We start from the raw sequence: 24,123 nt of genomic DNA, 5'->3' as shown, positions 1-24,123 counted from the left end.
AAACACAAAACTTATAACATGTATTGAATTTAAGCCTCACTTTCTTTAACTGAACAAAGGGTATTATAAGCCTACCTGGGGTAGTTGTGATGGTGACGTAAACCAACGTAACAGGAGAGTTTCAGCAGACTGCCTGACATATAGTATATGCTCAATAAAGGCTGGCTTTATTTAATCATCTATTGATGAGTGGATCATGTAACACAACTTGTTCACATTCCTGCTAATGGGAAGGAGAAGCTGCTCAAGAGCCACATTATTTCTGGGACCTGCTCCATCAAGGACGCAGTGGCTGCGTGAGGTGGTGGTCTGAGCTCTGACCAGTGCCTTGCAGGTTTATATGCCAGTCTGGGGAGTCACAGAATTACAGGACTTACTGGAGGTGGATTCCATCCAGAGAATCTAGGACTCCCAAATGGTCCCACTGCTGTTTCTCCTTTGACTCTATTGCCTCTTTCACAATTGCCACAAAGGACTATAATTAGCCTGAGTCTTAGTTTCCTAATCTGCGATTAGGATAATCTACTGGTCCTGATTCATATGATTACTATGAAGATCAAATTAGATAACACAAGTGAAATTATGTCATGACATGTTTTAACTGAATCCTACTAAGCACCGTAAGCTCTACATGCATTTGTCATGTAATTCATCCAGTGGGTAGGTGGAAGAGACTACTTGTTGGCTCAAATATCTGTCCCCAGTCCCTGACTTTTTCTTATAGATAAGATCTCTGATTTTTCGGCTGACTAAAATAAATTTTAAAAATGCACTCTGCAGCCCCCTCCCCCGGAAATTCATTGTGTGTATTTTTGCCAATGAGCTATCATTGGAATGTTAGTGGGTTGCTTCCAGGTGGTTTGCTTTTTTTCTTCTTTTTTAAGATTTATTTGAAAGGGAGAGTTACAGAGAAAGAGAGGGAGAGAGCAAGATCTTCCATTCACTGGTTCACTCTCCCAAACAGCTGAAAAGGACAGGCCTGGGCCAGGCCAAAGCCAGGAACCCAGAACTCCAATCCAGATCTCCCATGTGGATGGCAGGGGCAGTCCTTGGGTCACCTTCTGCTGCTTTCCCAGGAACAGCAGCAGAGAGCTGAATTGGAAATGGAGCAGCCTAGACTAGAACCTCTACTCATAAGGGACACCAGAATAGTAGGTGGCAGCTTAGCCCACTGTGTTACAATGCCAGCTCCCCAGGAGGTGTTTTAAAAGGAAGAGAGCATGCTGTTGGCCTACCCCTCTTCCCTGTTGTCTGATTAGAATGCTTATAATGGCTGGCCCTTGTAAAGCCATATCAGATCATGAGGCAGCATAAGGATTGCAGAGCAGCAAAATAGATGGAAATGACCTGTTTGAATGTTTTCTGAACCATTTGGAGTAAGTTGAAGGTACCTTTTGCCCTTAAATATTTTAGCATGTGTTTCTGCAATCAGACATTCTCTTAATAACCACAGTACAATGATCAAAATCAGAAAATATAACATCAGTACAATACTATTAACTAATTTACCATATGAGGAGGCTTCAAAAAGTTTATAGAAAGTGGAATTAAAAGAGAAGTTTTTGGAGCCAGTGTTGTGGCACAGCAGGTTAGGCTGCCACTAAGGACACTGACATCCCATGTAAGAATGCCCAGTTAAGTCCCAGCTGCTCTGCTTCCAGTCCAGCTTCCTGCTATTGGAAGGGAGTAGAAGATGGCAGAGTGCTTGGCCCCTTGCCACCAACAGGAGAGACCAGGATGGAGTTCTTGACTCCTGGCTTTGGTCTGGCCCAGATCTGACTGTTGTGGCCATTTAGGGAGTGAACCATGAGAATGGAAAAATCTCTCTATGTCTGTCTGTCTGTCTTTCTCTGTGGTTCTGCCTTTAAAATAAACAAACACATAAATCTTTTTAGAAATATTGAAAAATAAGTAAAACCTAAGTTTATTTTGGTGTAAAAATTTTTGAAATTCATGCATAGTTTTTTTCATAATAGTCATTTTCCATGAACTTTGTAATATTCCTTGCATATATTCAGATGTCATTAGTTGTTCCAGTATTATCCTGTGTTGCTTCCTTGCCCTCTAGGTTTCAATGTAGCATTAGATACTGGTTATATGACATGTCTCTTTAGTTTCCTTTACTTGGAAAGAAATCTAACACTTATTTATGATTAAAAATGTCTCAGTACCTAGAAATAAAGTGAATTTTCTCAAATGTAAGAGTATTGAAAACCAAGAAAAAATGTAATGAACATCATCCTAAATGGAGAACTATTAGAAGAATTTGCTTTAAAATCAGGAATAATACAGGAGTGCTCATTATCACTCTTTCTAAGATTGTATCAAAGATTCCACTTAGCACAATGTCACCTGAAAACCAAACCAGAAGGATTAGAAAGGAAGAAACTCTTATTATTTGTATGCTGCATGATTGTCTACATAGAAAACTAAAACGGATCTATATGCACTATCAAAAAAAGGAATAAACAAACTTAGAAATTTCGATGAAGGAAATTGAATAAGAACTAATTAAATGAAAAAATATTCCTTGTCACTGAAAGATTTAGTTTCAGAAGCATGTCACTTTTTCCTAAATAATTCATATATTTAATGAAACCTCAGTCATAAACAGCTGTTCATGGAGCTTGGTGAATTGATTATAGGATTTATGAAAAGAGCAAAACTTTAATCTAGGCAAATGTTGCAGACAGGATGAAGGAAGTAATGAGGATTCTCAAGACACAAAAAGTGCTAACTATAAAAGATTGATAAATTCAACTTTATTTAAACTAAGAACTTCTGTTTACTAAAAATTAGATTAAATTGATGAGGTAAGCCACAAACTAGAGAAAAAAATCTGCCATGTACCCTACAAAGGATTAGATCAAGAATATGTGAAAAACTACAAATATAAGACATAATGCATTAGATGAGCAAGACATGTATAGATATTTCATAGAAGAAGAAACACACATGGCCAGTAAATTTACGAAGAGACATGCAATCTCATGGGTAGTCAGGGAAACAGAACCAGAGAGAAATATTATTTTACACTTATTTGGTTAAACAAATTATAAAATGTCAGTGACATGAATCAATAAGTTCACTTAAAGATTGATGGTGAGATTTTAAGTTGCTAAAAATCACTTTAGAAAACAATTTGACACCATCTTGTCAAATTTAGCATTCAATATATAATATGGATTAAAGGTTAATCCCGTAATTCTACTACCAGATATCCCCTGCCTTTCACCTCCCCATCCCATCCCAGAGAAATTCTTGCATGAGCGCCTCAGGACACAGCAATGAGAATCTTCATGGTAACAGTATGCATAATAGCACAAAAACTGGAACTCAGCCATATGCTTGCCAAAAAAGAATATATGTATATGTATATATATAAATGGTAGCATATTCAATACAGTGATGAAAAGAAACTATAACACTGTATGATAACATGGAAGGATCATATTAACACAGTGAATGAAAAATACAAGCCTCAGGAGATTAGATAACTGTATGTTCAAATATAAGTTCTGTATGAAGTGAAAAAAACTAAAAGAAAATATTTTTAAGTTAAATTTGTATGCACATGTGTGAAAGCACAGATTTATATATGATATATAGATATATAGATGAACTCTTCATGATTGCATTAAAATTTTTATCCAATACAATTTTTTTTTTTTTTTTTTTTTTTGACAGGCAGAGTGGACAGTGAGAGAGAGACAGAGAGAAAGGTCTTCCTTTGCCGTTGGTTCACCCTCCAATGGCCGCCGCAGCCGGCGCGCTGCGGCCGGCGCACCGCGCTGATCCGGTGGCAGGAACCAGGAGCCAGGTGCTTTTCCTGGTCTCCCATGGGGTGCAGGGCCCAAGCACCTGGGCCATCCTCCACTGCACTCCCTGGCCACAGCAGAGAGCTGGCCTGGAAGAGGGGCAACCGGGACAGAATCCGGCGCCCCGACCCGGACTAGAACCCGGTGTGCCGGCGCCGCAAGGCGGAGGATTAGCCTAGTGAGCCGCGGCGCCGGCCTCCAATACAATTTATTTAGTTGAAAAGCAAAGAGACAGAGTAGGAGAGAGAGAGAGAAAAAAGATCTTCCATCTGTTGATTCACTCTCCAAATGGCCACAATGGCCACAATGATAGGGGCTGGACCAGGCTAAAGCTGGGAACCTGGAACCACATTCAGATCTCCTACATGGTGGTGGGGGTCCAGGTATTTAGGCCACCCCCCATTGCTTTCCCAGGCACATGGTAGTGAGCTGGATTGGAAGCGGAGCTAGATTGGAAACGGTACTCTGATATGGAATGCTGTGTCACAGGCGGCAGCTAAACCCACTGCACTACAATGCCAGACCCCCCTTTAAAACTTTTAAAAAGTTCTGCTTAAATAGCAAGGGTTGCCAAATACTAGATCAGAACATATGTAAAGGCAGGCAGTTGATAGGACAAAGGATCACTTAGGTAGATTTAAATACTGGGAATTTTTTATTTTAGTGCTGGGTTCATGGAAATCAGTATGTTATTGATAAATAAAATTTAAAGGCCATGGATGAGTCATTAATTACTGTGTCATGAACTAAGAATTATGATCAATCCATACCTAAGTTTAAAGAGAAATATGTTGGTAATAGCAAACACTTATATAGTGCTTATAATGAGCCAGGTACTGCTCTGAGCTCTTTACATTGTTTAATTCATTTAATCCTCCCAATTAGGAGATTCTATGATTATTGCTATTTTATATACAAGAAAACCAAGTCACAGAAAGGTTAGTAGTAACTCTTTCAAGGCACATGGCAGAGGTGGGATTTTATTCAGGCTGGCTGGGTCCAGAGTCCATACTCTTAATCACTACTCCATAAGGTGTCCAAATAAATGAAAGACATAATTATATTAGGGCTTAGTCATATAGAAGTTACAGCAGAGTGCTTTCTAAACAATATTAAAGAAGGAGCCACATGTACAGCCTGGTAAGTATATTAAAACCCACAGAATTATATACTTTAAATGGGTGAACTTTATGGTATATAAATTACGTCTTAATAAAACTGTTTTTAGCAAATCCACAAACCACAAATAAGCAAGCCTCCTTGTAATGCAAACTGGGTTCTAAGTGATTTTCTGCTATTTTAAGGATTTAAATACATGCCTAAGGCTAAAATATACTTTTTCTGCAAGCCAAACAAAATAAACATCACTGTGAAGATAGCATTCACTTCATGAAGGGAGTTAAAATACAAAAGTGTGATCTACTACTATTATGAGTGTGGAAAAACTGTTTAATTCCCACCCCTTTTCTCATCTGCCAGGAAATCAAATGGCCCACAGCTCCCAAGATAAATTTCATATTGCAATCACAATTATCCTTGTGTGTTTGGAGAATACACAAACAATAAAACCTAGGAAGGAAGAGGGTGCAAAGAAGACATTTGGTTGAAACATACTGATATTTTTTAGTTGTGAAATTCCACATGTATTACTTTTGCTGCTTTCCTTTTAAATCTAAAACTGATTTTCAAGCCATTTGTGACTACCAGGATGTGTGTCTTTAGGGCTTTTGAGTCAAACAGCTCCAGGGGCCAACATGATGCTCTTTAAATTGGGCTAAGGCAGATTTTCTTCAACATTATTTCTTGGTGTTTGGCAAGGCACTGAAAGAAGAGATGGATCAACATGCTGTGACAATATTCAGGGAATCTGTTGGTTAACTGTTTTCATGACCACTGAAAGATCCCCTCACCCAAGTCAGTTGTCTTCACAGATCTGGGCGTTGATCACAAGATAGAAGTCAGAGTGCACCTCCATAGCAGTATCACCAACACCAAAAGAAGAATTCAAAGTCCCGGCCCTCTACACTCTGGGTCACGGTTATGCTTTCTCAGGCCTCGCTGAAGCACGTGTAAACACAGGCTGTTAAAACCTCACTATGTGGCTTCCTGTTTTAAAGAACACAAAGGACATGAAAAGTCACGTATGTTAATTAAAACATGGATCCAACATACTGTTATTGTTGAATTATTACGGATACAGACACACAACTCAGGCTGTATTTTGGATGCTGTTAATGGAATCCAGGCCTTTTTCACCTAAACATTCAACTTACCAGTCCTTTTGGATTCAGGCAGACTACCGAACTGAACCCCTTATGCAACCCTTCCCATGGCAGCCAGCTGTGGGTGTTAACTTCCAGCAAGCTGCCAGGTATTTCAAGCAGCAAGGCCCTAAGGCTGGCATGCCTCAAGCATTGCCCCATGTCCTGGGCCCGTTCAGCTATCTGAATTCTCTCCCTCAACTCTTGCTCATCTTCGTATCAGGAAGTTGGGGAAAGTATAATGATTTGGACATAATCATTTCCTTTGATCACTGAGTCATCTAAGCAGATCTGTTTAGGCCCAAAACAGTCACTTTGCAGTCTGACTTATCTGGATTGCATATTACATTAAATAATACGATAATGGCCTATCTTCATTTTCCCTTTGTGTTATATTAATATAACCTTAAAACAAGAAAAAAAATTCCCTAAGGTTTTTTTTTTTTTTTTTTTTTTTTTTTTTTTTTTTTTTTTTTTTTAAGAAACACTGTGTTTAAAAAACAATACATCTATTGCCTGGTATCTAGACTTTTATCTTTTTTTAAATTTATTTTATTTATTTGAAAGGCAGAGTTCTAGAGAGGCAGTGGCAGAGAGAGGGGAGAGAGAGAGAGACAGAGAGAGGAAGTCTTCCATCTGCTGGTTCACTCCCCGGATGGCCACAACGGTCAGCCAGAGTTGTGGCGATCTGAAGCGGAGCCAGGAGCTTCTTCTGGGTCTCCCATGCAGGTGCAGGGGCCCAAGCACTTGAGTCATCTTCTACTGCTTTCCCAGGCCATAGCAGAGAGCTGGATCGGAAGTGGAACAGCTGGGACTTGAACCAGCGTCCTTAAGTGATGCAGGCACTGCAGGCAGTGGCTTTACCTGCTACACCACAGTGCCAGCCCCTAGAATTTTATCTTTAAATATCATTTCCCTCTAAAGGAACTAGAACTTCTTGGAGAAATGGCTGGTTCCATGTCTGGAGTGGAAAATGTATTGACATGATTTCATAATTATTAAAATCAGGTGTCAGGTACATAGAAGATTTTTATGGGACTCTAATTTTCATATATTTATTTGAAAGGCAGAGTGACAGAGTGAGCAAGGGGCAGGAAGAGAGGGAGGAAGAGAGAGAGAGGGAGAGAGAGAATCTTCCATGCACTGGTTCACTCACTCCTCAAATGGCTATTGTGGCTGGAGCTAACATCAGGACCCAGAAACTCCATCCTGGTCTCCCACATAGGTGACAGGGGCTCAAACACTTGGGTTGTCATCTGCTGCCTTCCCAGTCGCATTAGCAGAAGCTAGATCAGAAGCACAACCAGGACTCCAAACAGCACTCAGATATAGGATGCTGGCTTAACTCTGTTAAGCCACAATACTAGCCCTTATTTCTGTATATTTTTAACTTTTTCTATAAAATTGTTTTTAAAAAAGCTAAAAGTAATTTCTATTTTTTAAATTCAAAGAGTAATAACATGTACATGGTAAACTTTATGTTTATATATGTATGTATGTACGTATGTATTAAAAGGCAGGGTGACACAGAGAGGGAGATAGAGAAAGTGAAAGGCCGGCACAGTGGCACAGTAGGAAAGCAGTGGAAGATGGCTCAAATCCTTGGGCTCCTGGCTTCGGATCGGCGGCCAATTGGGGAGTGAACCAGCGGATGGAAGACCTCTCTCTGTCTGTACCTCTCTGTGTAACTCTGTCTTTCAAATAAATAACATTAATTAAAAAAAAGAGAGAGAGAAAGTGGATGTCCCACCTATTGGTTCACTCCTCAAATGCCCACAACAGCTGAGGCTGGACTCGGTGAAGCCAGGAGGCTGGAACTCTCCATTGCTGTTCTTATCTCTTGGGCCCATTAGCAGAAAGCTGGATCAGAAGAGAGTAGCCAGGACTCAAATCGGCACTCTAAAAGGGATACAAGCAATACAATACAATACAAGCAGGCTCAACCTGCTGCCCCACAATGCCTGCTCCTAATTTTTTTTTTTAAAAAAGCATACAAAAAAAGTTAAGTCTTTCTCTCAATTCCAGGCTCTCAGTCTCCCTCCTTAGGGCAATGTACTAAGAATTTCCCACGTATTTGTCAGAGAAGTTTAGCGTATTTTACACACCCTTCTGTGACTTACTTATTTTAGCAGCTGGTTTTCAACACAATGAGTACACGTTACAATAATGTGGATTTTCATGCTTTACATCTTAGGCTTCTTTTGCTTTTGTTTGATCTAATCAACACACACATATTTTCGCCTTTCTCGGGATTATTTACAAAATGAAAGGTGACTCGGGCTGGGCTAAACAGGTTGCAATCTGCAATCTTAAAAGTTTTCAGGTTAGGTTTCAGTTTGGGGGACATTACCGCTATCCTGAAAAAACGCCGTATTTAAAAACACCCCGCATGCTTTACTACACACTGGATCCTGAGAGAAGAACTTGAAAAGAAGATGACTAAGATCCTCAAGTCGCCTCTGCCAGGCGTTTGCCTTTGAGGACCGCAGTCTCCCTGATGCGGCGGACTCGGCACCACCTCCTCCAGCGGCCTGGGAGCTCCGGGCCGCGCGCTGCACCTGTCTAATCCCGCTATCACCAGCGCTCCGCACAGGTGGTTTATGGTCTTACACAACGAAGGTTTACGAAAGACCGGAGTTTTGAGGCGGATAAAGACCAAAGGAGCCTAAAAGGTGGATTTGGACCTGCGGCAAGGTGGCCGTGTTCTATACAGAACTAACTACCCCTGGTGCCGGGAGGTAGCAGCCACCGCGGGGGAAAAAAGTGACGTATCCGCACGGAGCGGAGATGACTCACTCGATATTGTGCAGCGGGGGAAACGCTGCACGCAAGCAAGTGCTGGACGACACAACACAAAACTCAAACAGCCGCGGGCCACCCCGCTCCGCCCCCCGGGCTGCTCGGCGGGAACGGGGAGCGCGGGGGCAGAGCCGGGCTCCTCGCCAGGGCTGCGTCCTCCGAGCGCTGCTGCCCGGCCCTCGGGGCTCCTCACGGCTCGTCACTGCAGCGCCGCCCCCGGGCGTCAGTGTGACCCGGGGCCTGGTGAACCGTGAACTCCCGGCCCCGGCCTGCCCCGCGGGCCCCAGTGACCGCGGGCGGTGCCTGTTCGCGCACGGGAGGTGGGGCTTTTTCAGGTTATTCTCGTAGCGGCCGGAGACGGCGGTGGTGTCCGCTGGGTGCCCCGGCGGCGGCTTCCTGAGGGATCTGATGGGCTCCGGCAGCCGGGGGGCTTGTCCAGCCCCTTGTCCGGTACAGGTAGGACGGCGGGGGAGCCAGAAGTTTCGAACTTCAAAGGGCAAGAAGCACAGCCCAATGCGCCGCGGGACCAAACACGTTTGAGGGGAGAGCGTCGCCAGCGCGGGGAGGCGGGCCTAGTTCACGGTCACCATCTCGCGACATCCAAGCGACGTCGCTCAGCAAGTGCGTGTTCTACTCCTTCACCTTCAGTCAGCCTCCGCAGCATACGAGCCTACCCCTTTAAGCGAGTGATGGACAGTTACTTCAGCCTATCAACTTCTTCGACCACATCCAATCAGATTTAAACTTCTTTCGGCCGCCAGAGGAGTTGGAAGCGAGGGTGAGAGAAAGTGAGACAGGAGCGCTCTGTGTCTCTCGCGAGATCGCTGTGAGCCGGCCTCTCAGAAAAAAAACGCCAGAACGGATGGTCTGGCTTCCTAAACAGCGGGATAAAGGACGGGGTCACAAACCAATGAAAGGGATGAGGAGGTGGGATCGCTGCTTTTACTGCGCCAGAAGTACCGTTACAGAGCAGACTTTTTGCCCAATCAACGCCTCCAGACTTTTGGTCAAGTGACCGGAGTGCGAGGGGCGGAGCCACGGCCTGGCGCGAGGAACCGTTAAGATAGACAACGGACTTAACCAATGAGGTACTCGGACTAGTGCGTTGGGAACCCAATAACAGTGGTTGGGCGGGCGCCTTCCCGGAGCGCGGGGAGATGTAAAGATAGACAAATAATTTTCCCAATGAGACTGTAGAAGAGAGAGCTAATTGACCAATGAGGATTTCGGGGCGGGATCCTTCGCCGCGGCGGAGTCCAAGATGGCGGCGTGCGGTTCCGCTGTGTGAAACGAGCGCGGGGCGGCGGGTTAATCTGCTCCGCGGAGACGACCTCCGACGACCCGCAACAATGAAGGGGAAAGAGCGCTCGCCAGTCAAGGCCAAACGCTCCCGTGGTGGTGAGGACTCGACTTCTCGCGGGGAGCGGAGCAAGAAGTTGGGGGGCTCTGGTGGCAGCAATGGGAGCAGCAGCGGCAAGACCGACAGCGGCGGCGGGTCGCGGCGGAGCCTTCATCTGGACAAGTCCAGCAGCCGAGGTGGCAGCCGCGAGTATGACACCGGTGGGGGCAGCTCCAGTAGCCGCTTGCATAGTTACAGCTCCCCGAGCACCAAAAATTCTTCGGGCGGGGGCGAGTCGCGCAGCAGCTCCCGGGGTGGAGGCGGGGAGTCACGTTCCTCCGGGGCCGCCTCCTCAGCTCCCGGCGGCGGGGACGGCGGGGAATACAAGACCCTGAAGATCAGCGAGTTGGGGTCCCAGCTGAGTGACGAGGCGGTGGAGGACGGACTGTTTCACGAGTTCAAACGCTTCGGTGATGTAAGTGTCAAAATCAGTCATCTCTCGGGTTCTGGCAGCGGGGATGAGCGGGTAGCCTTTGTGAACTTCCGGCGGCCAGAGGACGCGCGGGCGGCCAAGCATGCCAGAGGCCGCCTGGTGCTCTATGACCGGCCCCTGAAGATAGAAGCTGTGTATGTGAGCCGGCGCCGCAGCCGCTCGCCTTTAGACAAAGATACTTACCCTCCGTCTGCCGGCGTGGTTGGGGCCTCAGTAGGTGGCCACCGGCACCCGCCTGGAGGAGGCGGTGGCCAGAGATCGCTTTCCCCCGGTGGCGCTGCCTTGGGATACAGAGACTACCGGTTGCAGCAGTTGGCTCTTGGCCGCCTGCCCCCTCCGCCTCCGCCACCGTTGCCCAGAGAGCTGGAGAGAGAACGAGACTACCCGTTCTATGAGAGAGTGCGCCCAGCATACAGTCTTGAGCCAAGGGTGGGGGCTGGAGCAGGTGCTGCCCCTTTTAGAGAAGTGGATGAGATTTCACCGGAGGATGATCAGCGCGCTAACCGGACGCTTTTCTTGGGCAACCTAGACATCACTGTGACAGAGAGTGATTTACGAAGGGCTTTTGATCGCTTTGGAGTCATCACCGAAGTAGACATCAAGAGGCCTTCTCGTGGCCAGACCAGTACCTATGGCTTTCTCAAATTTGAGAACCTAGACATGTCTCACCGGGCCAAACTTGCAATGTCTGGCAAAATTATAATTCGGAATCCTATTAAAATTGGTTATGGTAAAGCTACACCCACCACCCGCCTCTGGGTAGGTGGCCTGGGACCTTGGGTGCCACTTGCTGCCCTGGCACGAGAGTTCGACCGATTTGGCACCATACGCACCATAGACTACCGGAAAGGTGATAGTTGGGCATATATTCAGTATGAAAGCCTGGATGCAGCGCATGCTGCCTGGACCCATATGCGGGGCTTCCCACTTGGTGGCCCAGATCGTCGCCTTAGAGTAGACTTTGCGGACACAGAACATCGTTACCAGCAGCAGTATCTGCAGCCTCTGCCTTTGACTCACTACGAACTCGTGACAGATGCTTTTGGACATCGGGCACCTGACCCTTTGAGGGGTGCTCGGGATAGGACACCACCCTTACTATATAGAGATCGGGATCGGGACCTTTATCCTGATTCTGATTGGGTGCCACCCCCACCCCCAGTCCGGGAACGCAGCACCCGGACCACGGCTGCTGCTGTGACTGCTTATGAGCCACTGGACAGCCTGGATCGCAGGCGGGATGGCTGGTCCTTGGACCGGGACAGAGGCGATCGAGATCTGCCCAGCAGCAGAGACCAGCCCAGGAAGCGAAGACTACCTGAGGAGGGCGGAGGACGGCATCTGGACAGGTCCCCTGAGAGTGACCGACCACGGAAACGGCACTGTGCTCCTTCTCCTGACCGCAGTCCAGAATTGAGCAGTAGCCGAGACCGTTACAACAGTGACAATGACCGATCTTCCCGTCTCCTTCTCCTGGAAAGGCCCTCTCCAATCAGAGACAGACGGGGCAGTTTGGAGAAGAGCCAGGGTGACAAGCGAGACCGTAAAAACTCTGCATCAGCTGAACGGGATAGGAAGCACCGGACAGCTGCTCCCACCGAGGGAAAAAGCCCTCTGAAAAAGGAAGACCGACCTGATGGGAGCGCACCCAGTACCAGCACTGCTTCATCAAAGCTGAAGTCCCCTTCCCAGAAACAGGATGGGGGGACCGCCCCTGCGGCAGCTGCTTCTCCGAAACTCTGTTTGGCCTGGCAAGGGATGCTTCTACTGAAGAACAGCAACTTTCCTTCCAACATGCATCTGTTGCAGGGTGACCTCCAAGTGGCCAGTAGTCTTCTTGTGGAGGGCTCAACTGGAGGCAAAGTGGCCCAGCTCAAGATCACTCAGCGTCTCCGTTTGGACCAGCCCAAGTTGGATGAAGTAACTCGACGCATCAAAGTGGCAGGGCCCAATGGTTACGCCATTCTTCTGGCTGTGCCTGGAAGTTCTGAAAGCCGGTCCTCCTCTTCCTCAGCCACGACAGACACTGCCACCTCTACTCAGAGGCCACTTAGGAACCTTGTGTCCTATTTAAAGCAAAAGCAGGCAGCTGGGGTGATCAGCCTCCCTGTTGGGGGGAACAAAGACAAAGAAAACACCGGGGTTCTTCATGCCTTCCCACCCTGTGAGTTCTCCCAGCAGTTCCTGGATTCCCCTGCCAAGGCACTGGCCAAATCTGAAGAAGATTACCTGGTCATGATCATTGTCCGTGGTGCGTCCTAAAGTCCATGTGTATCTTGTATTTACTACTTTGACATGGTTCCTGTTTTGTGATGTGTAATGGGATACAGCATCAGATAACTTTTTTTTAATTAGTTGTTTAGTTGTAGCTTTTTCTTTTTTTATATATTTTTTATAAACCTCTTTAAAATAGAAGTCAGGACAGTTTAGTTATTATTTTAAATGAAAGGGACACCACAAAGGTAGCAGGCAGACAGATTGGTTTGCTTTAATTAGGAGTTCCTGCCTTTATAAGTAACTTCTTTCCTTTGTCTTGAGTTTTTTTTTTTTATAACCTTGAACTTAAAATAAAAAAGTCCTCAAAGTTACAAAACCAAAATTTTGAAAAGTTTGGCATTTGGAGAAAAGAATCCACTGACTATTAAGCTGGTAATATCTAAAAACTGCTTGACTGGTATGTAAGTAAATAAGTCCTGTACCAGAAGTAGTTGTGTGACTAAAATTTGATCAGGGAACCCAAAAGTTTATGCTAGTAAATGTGTAGCAATATAATTATTTAAATCAGGTATTTGAGTATTTCTCTTAAAATACAAGTTATTCCCAGAGAATTGCTTTACCATGCATTTTTATCATTAGTTGTTGAGTTCTGTATCCCCTATATGCACTTTTGGTTTGTAGCTGTAACTAACTGTTCAGTAAAAGTTGAGGACTATGTTACAAACCATTGGTGTCTTATGCTTACAATAGTATGCAAGAAGTGAGTAGGTGCTTTTAAAATCAGAGTTCTTTGGTCAGTTATTGGTGTGTGGTTGTGTTTTTACTGACTTTTTCAGAGAGGTATAGCAGGTATAATTCTAATTGTGCATATTTCAAAACTAAGTGTTCTTCATCAAAGATGAGTGTTTTTGTATCCATTCAAATTTCTGGTTTCAGTAATAGAAAGAAGAGTTGTCTGCAGGCTCGTAAGTCATCTTCTGTTTCAGTGGGCATTAATCAGCCATATCTGGATTGCAGAATCTTTTTTTTAAGTCGTGGTCTTTTAAATTTTGCTTGCATTTTTATTTTCATATTTGCCCAGTGATTACATAACATTATTGAAAGTTTTTGGAATTTCATGCTTAAAATTTTCACTGCTGTCCAGCCACAGATTTGAAATGTCAATGTGGGAAAACCCTTTGTTATTGTTTTATTTTCCCAGACACTTGGAATTAATACAGAATTTTTTTTGAGAAAATTTTTTCAAAGCTGATGATGGTATCACCTTCTGGTTCTTAACAAGGGGTTTTGTTGCTTAACAGTAATGATCCCCCCCCCCCCCTTCTACCACAGCCTTTACTTTCTCAGGTCATTAGTAAGTATATTTTTCTCTTTTGATATAAATGTTGAGACCTTTGACTCAGGCCCTTGATATTTAATTATGATTAGAAGCTCTCGGACCTCCTGGATCATGGTCATGTTTCTATTCTGTGAAAGTGACTTATTCAAAGCCTGGCAGAACCCAACTGTTCTTTCTGTTATCAAAGCTGGTAGTTTTGAAATAGCACCAATAATAACCCAGGGAAATGTCATATAATTTTTATTTTCCATTATGACAGGTGTCTAATGCATGTCAGCATGAAAGCCTCATCACTACTGTGTCATTCTTTTTGGTTATCTATGCATTTATGATTTTTTTTAGGTTTTTTTTGTTTGTTTTTAAACTGGAAAAACTAGCCATTTTGAGAGAAGGAAGGTAGGAAGGTACTAGGCTATGAGCACAGAAGTCCTTGATGTGCGCTTTAGGAAAAATGTCTGATATCCTACAAGTAGGTTTTGGTGCTTTTTCTTTCAGAAAGCAGTACTTGGCATGAAGTAGACACCTGTTCAGAAACTAATGCAAGTAGTCTGCATACATGGGATCAAAGTACAATTTGTGGCTAGATACATTTTTCCAGTTTAAATATCTCACTAACCATTAACTTTTGGATATCTTTCCATATGGTAGCAGACAAATGATTTTGCTCTTTCAGAGAGTGAAGTCCATGAAATGTAATATTACTATAGTCCAAAACGTGTGTGGTTTATCTCTTTTTTTTTTTTAAAGTTGGTGTGACAGCTTACTGAAGAGTACTGTGGTTTTTTTCCCCTCATGTTTGTTTAAATTCGTATCTGACATTGCTGCTTTGGTTAGACCTGGGCAATTGTGCTTCAATGTTTTGAAACAATGACTTGATACCATTTCTAAATGTATGTATAAGAAACTAATTATGTTAGTTTGGTGCTTACCTGCAGAGTGCCATCATCCAGATGAATCTTTTATTTGTGTTGCCCATTCTGTTGTGCAGATTTATAATATCTGTAAACTATTTACTTAAACATTCAGAATTTGAATGAAAGCAGTTGTCTAAACATGGTTCTAATCTTCATTAGCCAGAATTTCATAATCTCAACATTGGATGTTCTTTGTAACAACCAATTTTTTCTTTTTAAAATTACATTAATTTTTTTGGGGGGGAGAACTCAATTGAAATGAATGGGAAGGAAATTTCTTCAGTATTTCAGTTTATAATGACTTATTCAGTATTACTTGTAAAAACATCAAGATAATTAAGACTTTAGATCGCGACTTAAACATCTGTGGAAAATTAAGCAATCACTCAGTTCCTTTACTTAATTTTTTGTTATTATTCTGTTGATTGTTGTTGAGATTCCTGTAAAGAATTTTCCACATGAAAAATTTGAATTCCTGGCTTAAGATGTATACTTTGAGAGCAAATAAGAGTTTTCCCTTAAGGCTTACATCTTAAAATGTCTACCCTCTGGCGGTGTAAGCTTTTGTCACGATTTGAAGGTAATACATTCTGACCCTTCTTAACTCACTTAGATCATTTTGAGATACAATGGTAAAAGTCAGGTGTTTGGTTATTGTTTTCAGAGTCAGATACTGTTTATTTTAAAACTATTTTATGAGCAGGTACTCACTGACAATGCTATTTTTTGGTGGGGGGGGAGGGAGTTTAAATCCACTTTCTTGAGATAGTAAAGTTGCTCATTATGCAGGCATAGCTTGATCTGCAGTTTGGGTCCATATAGGAACCGTTCATCAAAACTCTGTAGTAACAGAATTAGGAAATCCTCTTGAAAAGAGGGCCTTAATGACCTTTTATGTGAAAAGAGTTTTTGGAGAGAATTTCTGGACATCTTTTTTCTGTCTGCTACAGTGTTTGATTTTAAGATAGGAGTTAAGTATGAGACTGAGAAGAAAAGTGGAGCTGTCCCTGTTAACAGTGATGTCCCTAAAGGGAGAAAATGATTTCAGGTAACCACAGTGAAATGCCAAGCTTAATGAAGAGTTTCTTATGTATGATTTAAAACAGTTGAAAAGTGAGAGTCTTGAAGTGTTCTTTGACTGTTTCACAATTGTTTTGAGTGTTTTCTTAAAGTAACAGCTGCTGTCTTTGGTAATAGAGATGAAGGTGGATTTTTAAATGGCTGTGTCCCTTTCTATAATGGAGTAGTCTGTGTTGCTCCAATATAAATTACAAAATGAAAATAGAAAGGGTGAAAGTTTCACTAAACTCCACCATTTTATAGTTTCATTTAAGTTATATCTAGAATATACTGGTAGACTATAAATTGATGGTCAACTTTTTTTCTGAGTTTTGACATATTTTACTCAGTTACATGAGTATAAAGGATATTTTCAGTCCTGTAACTCTCATTTGCAGTCTTTAAAGAAAACTCACCGTATTGTTCTACTTGTTATTTGTCTATTCATACAGTAAATTCATTTCAAGGTTTGTGCCAGTGGGTATTATTGGTGCTTTTTGAAGTTGAGTTGGGACTATCCAGGAAGGTCTTGTTAATGTAACGTTCATCTATAATGGCATAGGGGAAATATATATATTTTTAATATTGTAAACATTTGTACTGAATAACCTTTTTTTCCCCCCCGCAAGCAAAACTGGTGAACAGCGGATGAAGATATGGAATTCAAAGCTCTAATGGACCTTTTTGAAGAGAAGTTGTGGCTTATGTGGAGTTTACATGGGCCTCTGATGGAAGAAAGCTAATCTGTTTAGTATTTGTGCATTTTACTAAAATGGCAGCTTAAAGTTGTGTATCTGCTATTGTGATGCCAATGCCGGTGTTTTAAGTGGAAAAAAATGACCTCTTTGCTTTGTGCTGTGTACACAAGATTTCTGGAAAAGTAAAGAAAAACCCTTTTTATGGCTCACACAGCTTAAAAGTAGCTGTCACTCAAACGTGCGCTCACAGTTGAGCTGCTTTTGTTTTATTCTAAATAAATTGTTTCTTTTGAGGAAAATGTTTTTCTGCCTGGAAGTGAATTGACGACAAACCTTTGACCCCTTTGTTTGCAGCCAAGGGGGTATTTGCCGCTGCTCAGATCTTGTATGTTTTGAGCAAGAAGCAGGGAGATCATCAATTTCATTTTGACTATCACGGTGTGTCAATTCTGAAGGATCACTAGTGTTACTGTGACCCCCTTTGTTTGCAGTGAAGGGGATCATTTGCTTCTCGGTCCTCAACGTGATGAGGAAATGGTGCTGTTTGCTGGCACGCAAGAAGCCGGGGCAAGCACCCTAAGCCTCACCACAGTGCACGAGTCGGGGGCTTTGCTGGTTTGAAGAGCCGGAGTTGCTGAAATTTAAGTTGTGATTTATTTTGTTCACCCATCACGTTTGACCTTAGTTTCATTTTTAATTTGAAGAAAAGTTTGAAATTGCTTTATCTTGCACTTAACATTGCACCAAATTGCCAAAAGAAGGAGAAATGCTCCGTTTGCTTTTTAAATGTTAAATGATGATGTTAATAAAGCCTTTCCTGACACATTTGAGGAGCTCCTCCGTCTCCAGGGGCTTCTTACGAGAGTTATGCAGTGATGGGTTTAGTTCTGAATGGATGAAGAGTTCCTGAGAGCTAGCGTTTGTAATTAGAACCGTTAACTTGGTATCTGTGCCTTATTTGACCTATGGTTCCACGTGCCTTGGATGTGCATGCACCGTGACGGTTTCACAGGTACGAACGCACACTCAGGCCCAGTCACCTCGGTTGGTAGTACAGATTGTGAGGAAAAAAATGGAGGCATCCTTAAGGAGGAAAAAGTGTTTGCCTTTAGTTCCTGCATTATCCTGTACAGGGGCTCCTGAGCTTTGGAAGCCTGTTTCCAGTACAGGAGAACAACACCCCTGTTGGCCGCAGGAGACTTCGGTGCACAGTGACAACGCTGGAGTTCAAGAGGAAGCCAGCAGTGCTGCACCATTGGCTTCAGACACCATTGTTGTTGTTTGCCAGTTTTAAACGTAACTAGTTGCAGACGAAGACCACCTTGAAATGCAGGCTTGTTGGGCTTGTTTTGAATTGTAACCTCGGATGGAAGAGCCCTAGTGCTGTCTGTCTCCATGCGGGATGATGATTGCCTGGCAACAGGTGATTATCAACAACGATGCCACGGTTATAACTCTGCAAGGTGGTGTTCCAGTGGCAAACAGCTGTATAAACTCTTGTAAACAGGTAAGAGAGTTTTGAGAGGTCAAAATGCATTATAATTAATAGGGTGATGGCTTTAAATGTTTTGGGTTTGTTTTTCTGGTTGGAAATCTTGAGGCACTCTGATGCCACTTAAGTATCTGCCTGCCTTCGCTGAAATGTCTTAATTACAAAATTCCAGGCCAAACCTTTTGTTCTACTGGATGTGTTTTTTTAAAATTTATTTTAACATTTGAAAAAATGCTTTGAATGTGGTAGTCGAAGTTTTAAAATCTTGGTTATGGATTTGAGCCTTATGGACTTTGACATTTTTCCTTTAACCTTGGCCTTCCTTCACTCTTTGTTGTGATTTAATGGTGCAGGATTTAGCAGTGTAAAATGGTGCTCATTTACAAACCCTGATTTGTAAACTTCAAGGGTTAGGGTCTTAGAGTATACAACAATAACGAAGAATGTTGTCAGATTGGTGATGATACTTCTGCTGAAATGTTTCTTTTTTCCCTTGTCCTACAAAGAGATTACTTATAAAATCAGGCAACTGCAACCTTAGGGAAATAAATAGACAGAATTATTAAAAGTCTGGCTTTTGTTTGCCCTTAACGTTTTCATTGTCCATGTGGTCCTACCAGCCCCCACTGTTCATTGCTTGAGTGTGAGGTCTTAGCAACTTAGCATAGGCACAACTTTTTTAGTATATGTTACAACTTAGGTCTCGCTTTATGTTGAATGAGATAAAAAATTGGGTAGAAGTTTTCTTTCCTCCCAACCAATTAGTCTTTGGTAATTACAGTAGCTCATCTGTAGTAGCTATTTTTCTCAAAGGTTTGCTTGAGACTTGGATTGTTTACCTGGACAATTTGTGTACCTATACTTTGATACAGTAAAAAGGAAAAAAAAATTTTTTTAAATGGGTTTTTTTTTTTTTTTTCAGGCTTTCAGTGTGCCATTTGCAAGTTTTTGAAATGTTTGCTTATGAGGTGGCTGCCATAAGACTTTGCAAAATAATGGTTCTGCATTTCCTTAAACATTTTGTGCTTGTTGGAAATGTCAGTTTTCAGTGTATTTTTTTTTTCTCTTGCTGGTCTACTCCGTAAGCCCCTTAAATGGTTTTTCCAATTTTCCAATTAGTAAGCAAATGTTTTAAATCCCCATGGAGATTTAGGAATATAATGCAATACTTATATATTTCTACATGTTTGTTGTCTTTCTAAGTAAGATTTCAGGCTTTATCACTCAAGAGCAAGAAAAAGTGTTGCAAAATGGCATTTGTTTATTTGTATATAAGCCATATTATGTAAAATGGGAAAGTAGCCAGAATGACAATTTTTTGAACTGTAGTACTCCTGAAATTTCATTTATTTCACGTTGCAGTATGAAGGAAAAGTTAACTGAGTTGAGTGTTAGGTCCAGAGTACTGATTTTATAAATTGTAAACTGTCCTTTTGACTTGTATGATTTCCCAGTGTGTTTCCTGTGATCTGAGTGGGATTCTGTAACAAAGCATTTCAGGATCACCTCAGAATTGGGCTCATTTTGTAAAGTTTGGCTGTTATTAAAATTGAAAATAGGGATTACCCTTACTTCAGGAAAACTACTCAGATTTTATAAGTTTCGACTTGTATAAGTCTTTTAATTGTTTACAAATCATAATTCTTTATAAGCTGTGTATCTGAGGCAATAAATGTGCTTGTGACTTGTACAGCACTGATTTTTCTTTTTGCAGTAGTACAAGAAATGTTCAAAAAGTTCATAGAAATTGTGTATTAAGAAAAAAATTGCGTGGAAATCAAAAACTTAGGCATCAAAATAAGCTTGTTTTAATTCCATTTTCCGTGAACTCTTTGAAGTACCCTTATATATATCTGATTATGGCTTCTCTGACCACCACTTCCATCTCCTAATTACTCTCTGAGTGTCCCTGCTTAAAAGAGCCTTTCATTTAATAGCTGCTAAGTTTTTAATTCTTAGCAGAGGAATTGATTGAATGACAAAATTTCTCCAAACCTCAAATACATTTGGTCTTGGTAACCAAGAAGGCATTTTAACCTTGAAATAAAATTATTTAATGTGCTCCACTCAAATAACCATAACCCAAGTAACATTCTGCTTCCAGCTAATGTCTCTCTTTAACTGGAATGCTGGCTGTATCTTAGTAACTAATAACTAAGGTGCTGAAAATAAGAGGTAAAACACCAGTCTCTACCTTCTTTAGCAATTTAGACTTTTAGTTATGGAAACTAGGTGTAAACAAGTAAATAGTTAAATATTGGGGAGAATTTTAACAATTTTAAGATAGCTATAGGAAAGATGTCCCAGGCCAGTGTTTGGTTAATTGCTAATGAATTTTTACAGGTGATCTTGGTATATGAGTGTATATTTCAAACTGGAATAGTCAACAAAGAAGGACGTGGCATTTTGGTGGAGGTCATTGGTATTGACATAATCAGGCAGACAGGCATGAGTAAGAATATAGCAGCCTTGTTGATTGATGGAAAAGATTGTTGGGTCAGCAAAAACGGAATCCTGAGGGGCAAGCCAATGTGAGGAGGGTAGGAGTGGAAATGGATAGTCATTTGGGGCATATTGATAGCAGCCGTTTATTGAATGCCCATTTTAGGCCAAGAACTGTATACATGTGTCATTTAAAATCTAACCATAAACCATATCTGACAGCTAGTAAGTGATGGAGCCAGTGTTCTAACCATGTTTTTGTCTGAGCTAGGGCTATCTTGGGCATTATGCTGTTGTACTTTCCTGGAGGCTAGGGATAGAATTAAAACTGAGCTTAAGAAATTACCTGGTTAGTGGATTTCCAACTATAGTGGCTCAACATTATGCAAAATTTGGGATACAGGTTGTTGGCTCTACCCCCAAAATTTTTGATTTGTTGAGACCAGGACAGTTTAGAAGTTGTTACTTGACAAGCTCCTAGGTAATTCTGAAACATTCTGTGGTTAGTGAGCCACATGTTGAATAATGGTGGCCTATAGACGGTAGAGTGTTGAGGTGGAAACCTAGGATGATGTCATATTTTATAAGGCATCAACAAAAAATGGTGCTGGAAAAAAGCTGAGGTAGGAGAGCAAGAATATGTTGTCTAAGAAACTGAAAGGAAGAGCTTCTAGAAGGTACATTTAGAAGGCACCTTCTGCTCTTCTAGCAGACAAGGAAAACAAAATACCATGGAATTTCTAATTTTAAATGTCACTTAGGAGTTTTATAGTCAAGTAATTATTTCTCCAAGGAACTCAGTCTTTAATTTTACTTTATAACCATCTGAAGAAGGGCTGCTATTCTGTTTATGAAATGCTGAAGGAACACCAGAAACACTTGTTTTTACTTGGGTAAGGAATACACAGCCAGGAACTGACTGAGATATCCTTGTGTTTTTAGATGTTAATGTGAAAATGATGTGACTAATCTTTTAAAAACTAAAATAGTGATTTTTTTCATTGTATGTATGCACATGAAAGTTGTGTGCACTAATGGACAATCAACTGTATCTACTACATTCTAATTAGGTTACTAGCCGGATTAATACAGAAAGGAGTTAAAAGATTGAGTATTCCTAATCTGAAAATGTGAAATCTAAAACATTCTGAGTGCCAGTGATGCTGACTCAAAAAGTTTCAGGTTTCTGAGTATTCCAGCTTTTTGAATTGGGGGTGCTCACCTGGTAAAGCTAACATTCCAAAATCAGATTAACTGTGAAATCTGAAACACTTCTTGTCCCAAGCATTTCAAGTAGGGATACTCAACCTGTATTAGATTAGGTTGAGTGTATCTGCCCTGTACATGATTGAACAATTTCCTGTTTTGAATTATGTATACTGTGTTTGTGTTTGTTAAGTGTAGCAGATATTTGAGTACTGGTTATATCCCAGGCATTATTCTAGATCTTGGGAGCATACTGGTGAAGAAACAGAAAACTTTTCTTTTTTCTCATGGTACTCACATTCTAATGAAAGAAGGGAGTCAGTACATTTGTAAGTCAGTGCCATGTGGCCACAGACAAAGGATTTGGGTTGTAAATGCTGAATGCAGTGGAAGCCATTGGAGTTGATAAGCAGGGGAGTGACAGGATTTGATAAAGGCTTGACTCCCTGTCTCAAGGAAGTTACATAAATTTCCTTCATGTGTCAAGGAGAATAAGTAATTAGCATTTCAGATTTTCTCCAAGACTTGGAATGTGTTCTTGTTCAAAGAGAAGCAGTGTTCTTTTATTTAAATGCAGTTTCATTGTTGACTGCCCTGAGCTTTCAAAATGGTCTTCCTTGTAGTTCATCGTTTTCTCAACATGCCACTTCATGTACTTTCTGTTCTCAAAAAACTGTCATGATAGTTTCTGCTGTAGTCATATATGAGTGTACTTCAAAAGTTTGTAGAAAATGGGATAAATCTGTTTTGGTGAAAAAATTTTGACGTTCTTGCAGTTTTTTCATAATATGTATTTTCTATGAACTTTTACCCTCATATAGTTTCTGATGTAACATACTGATCATGCATTTTATATAATTTTAATTTTTTCTAGTGGTATCAAACCAGACTCCCATGCTGAAAATTAATTTAGAGGATCTTCTTGTGAAATAGCTGTCATATTATGCAGGCCAGACATGTGTGTGAACACAGTTTTTAAATGCTGAATTTGGTATTTGACCTTTCTCAGTTGACCAGCAGATTTCCTTTTTGCTAAAAGGACTTAATGAAACATTTTTATGCATAAGATATTACATCTGTTCACAATGGAACCATCATTATAGGCAAAATTAACACCTTAGTGTGCTGTATGTGCATATATTTTTATTATGCATTTTAAGGCACACTGGGAAAATTAATGTCCCACAAAGCTGATTTGTATTTTAGCATATAGAAATTGGCTATCGGTAGGTTTATCTAGCCCCCAAGTTTCCTATGTGTTTATAGAAACACTTTACTAAACTGGACTGCTTAATCAGAATATTTCTGCTTTCTACAGAAGACATCTGAAACCTGGCTAAATGGTAGTCACCTGAGGTTCTATAACACCAATAGGTAGGGCTCTTTCTCAGTGATTGATTTAAACTGATATGAGTAGGGCTCTGGGAAGTCCCAAATAGTTTGAAATCTCCCAGCTGGTTCTAATGAGTGCAGCCAGGGTTGAGAACCATCGCTCTAGGGAAAAATCTTAGTTACTCACAAACATACCCATGCAATCTTTTAAGGACTGTTTGAAAATGAAAACTATAACTTTGAAAATATAATGTGTCCCATTGAATGGAATGTGATCCCCAGGTGATTTGTGTGTACCTTCAAGGTTGAGAAGCAATGCTTTAGATGTAGATGTATAAATATTCTGTGGTTGAAATTAATGATTAGAATCCTCTTTGGGTGTAAGATCCTATGCTTTGTGCATTACTCAGTGACTTTTACTTTAAAGCATTAAATAGTTTCAACAAGAAGACATAGGAAGTGAGTCTCAGGTAACCAGACAATTACCAGAGACAGTCTCCTCAAGATAGGGGCAAGAGTTAACTACTCTTATCTGGGTTAGTTAGGGTTGGTTGATTCTTAATTATTTTGTTGTTATGCTTTTTTTTTTCCCACCCTTCACATTCTGTTCTGGTTCACTGTCTTTATTGTGAGAGAATATTATTTATTTATATTTTTGACAGCTACAGGTGATTCGGCTTAAGATACTATGTTTGCTGATAGGTGCTTTGTGAT

General features: G+C 41.6%; 1 protein-coding gene and 1 long non-coding RNA gene across 4 annotated transcripts in view; one reads left to right on the top strand and one right to left on the bottom strand.

Annotated features, from left to right (window-relative positions):
* Positions 1 to 2,742: 2,742 nt before the first annotated feature.
* Positions 2,743 to 9,542, bottom strand: LOC103350249 (uncharacterized). The gene is made up of 3 exons (XR_011390050.1): positions 9,513 to 9,542; positions 8,876 to 9,450; positions 2,743 to 5,924 (listed from the first exon to the last, which is right to left on the bottom strand). It is a non-coding gene; the product is annotated as an uncharacterized lncRNA (long non-coding RNA).
* Positions 8,949 to 24,123, top strand: part of RBM15 (RNA binding motif protein 15) — a 60,241-nt gene continuing 45,066 nt past the window's right edge. For all 3 annotated transcript variants that reach the window (XM_070077913.1, XM_070077911.1, XM_002715788.5), the window contains exons 1-2: positions 8,949 to 12,961; positions 16,869 to 18,444. In XM_070077913.1, coding sequence (XP_069934014.1) covers positions 10,096 to 12,961; positions 16,869 to 16,891 — 2,889 coding nt within the window. In that variant the 5' untranslated portion in view covers positions 8,949 to 10,095 and the 3' untranslated portion in view covers positions 16,892 to 18,444. The remainder of the gene's footprint in view (positions 12,962 to 16,868; positions 18,445 to 24,123) is intronic.

The sequence above is a fragment of the Oryctolagus cuniculus genome, chromosome 7 (genome assembly GCF_964237555.1).
Source record: "Oryctolagus cuniculus chromosome 7, mOryCun1.1, whole genome shotgun sequence".
In the NCBI taxonomy this organism is placed as follows: domain Eukaryota; kingdom Metazoa; phylum Chordata; class Mammalia; order Lagomorpha; family Leporidae; genus Oryctolagus; species Oryctolagus cuniculus.
This window is presented reverse-complemented; position numbering and strand designations above follow the sequence as displayed.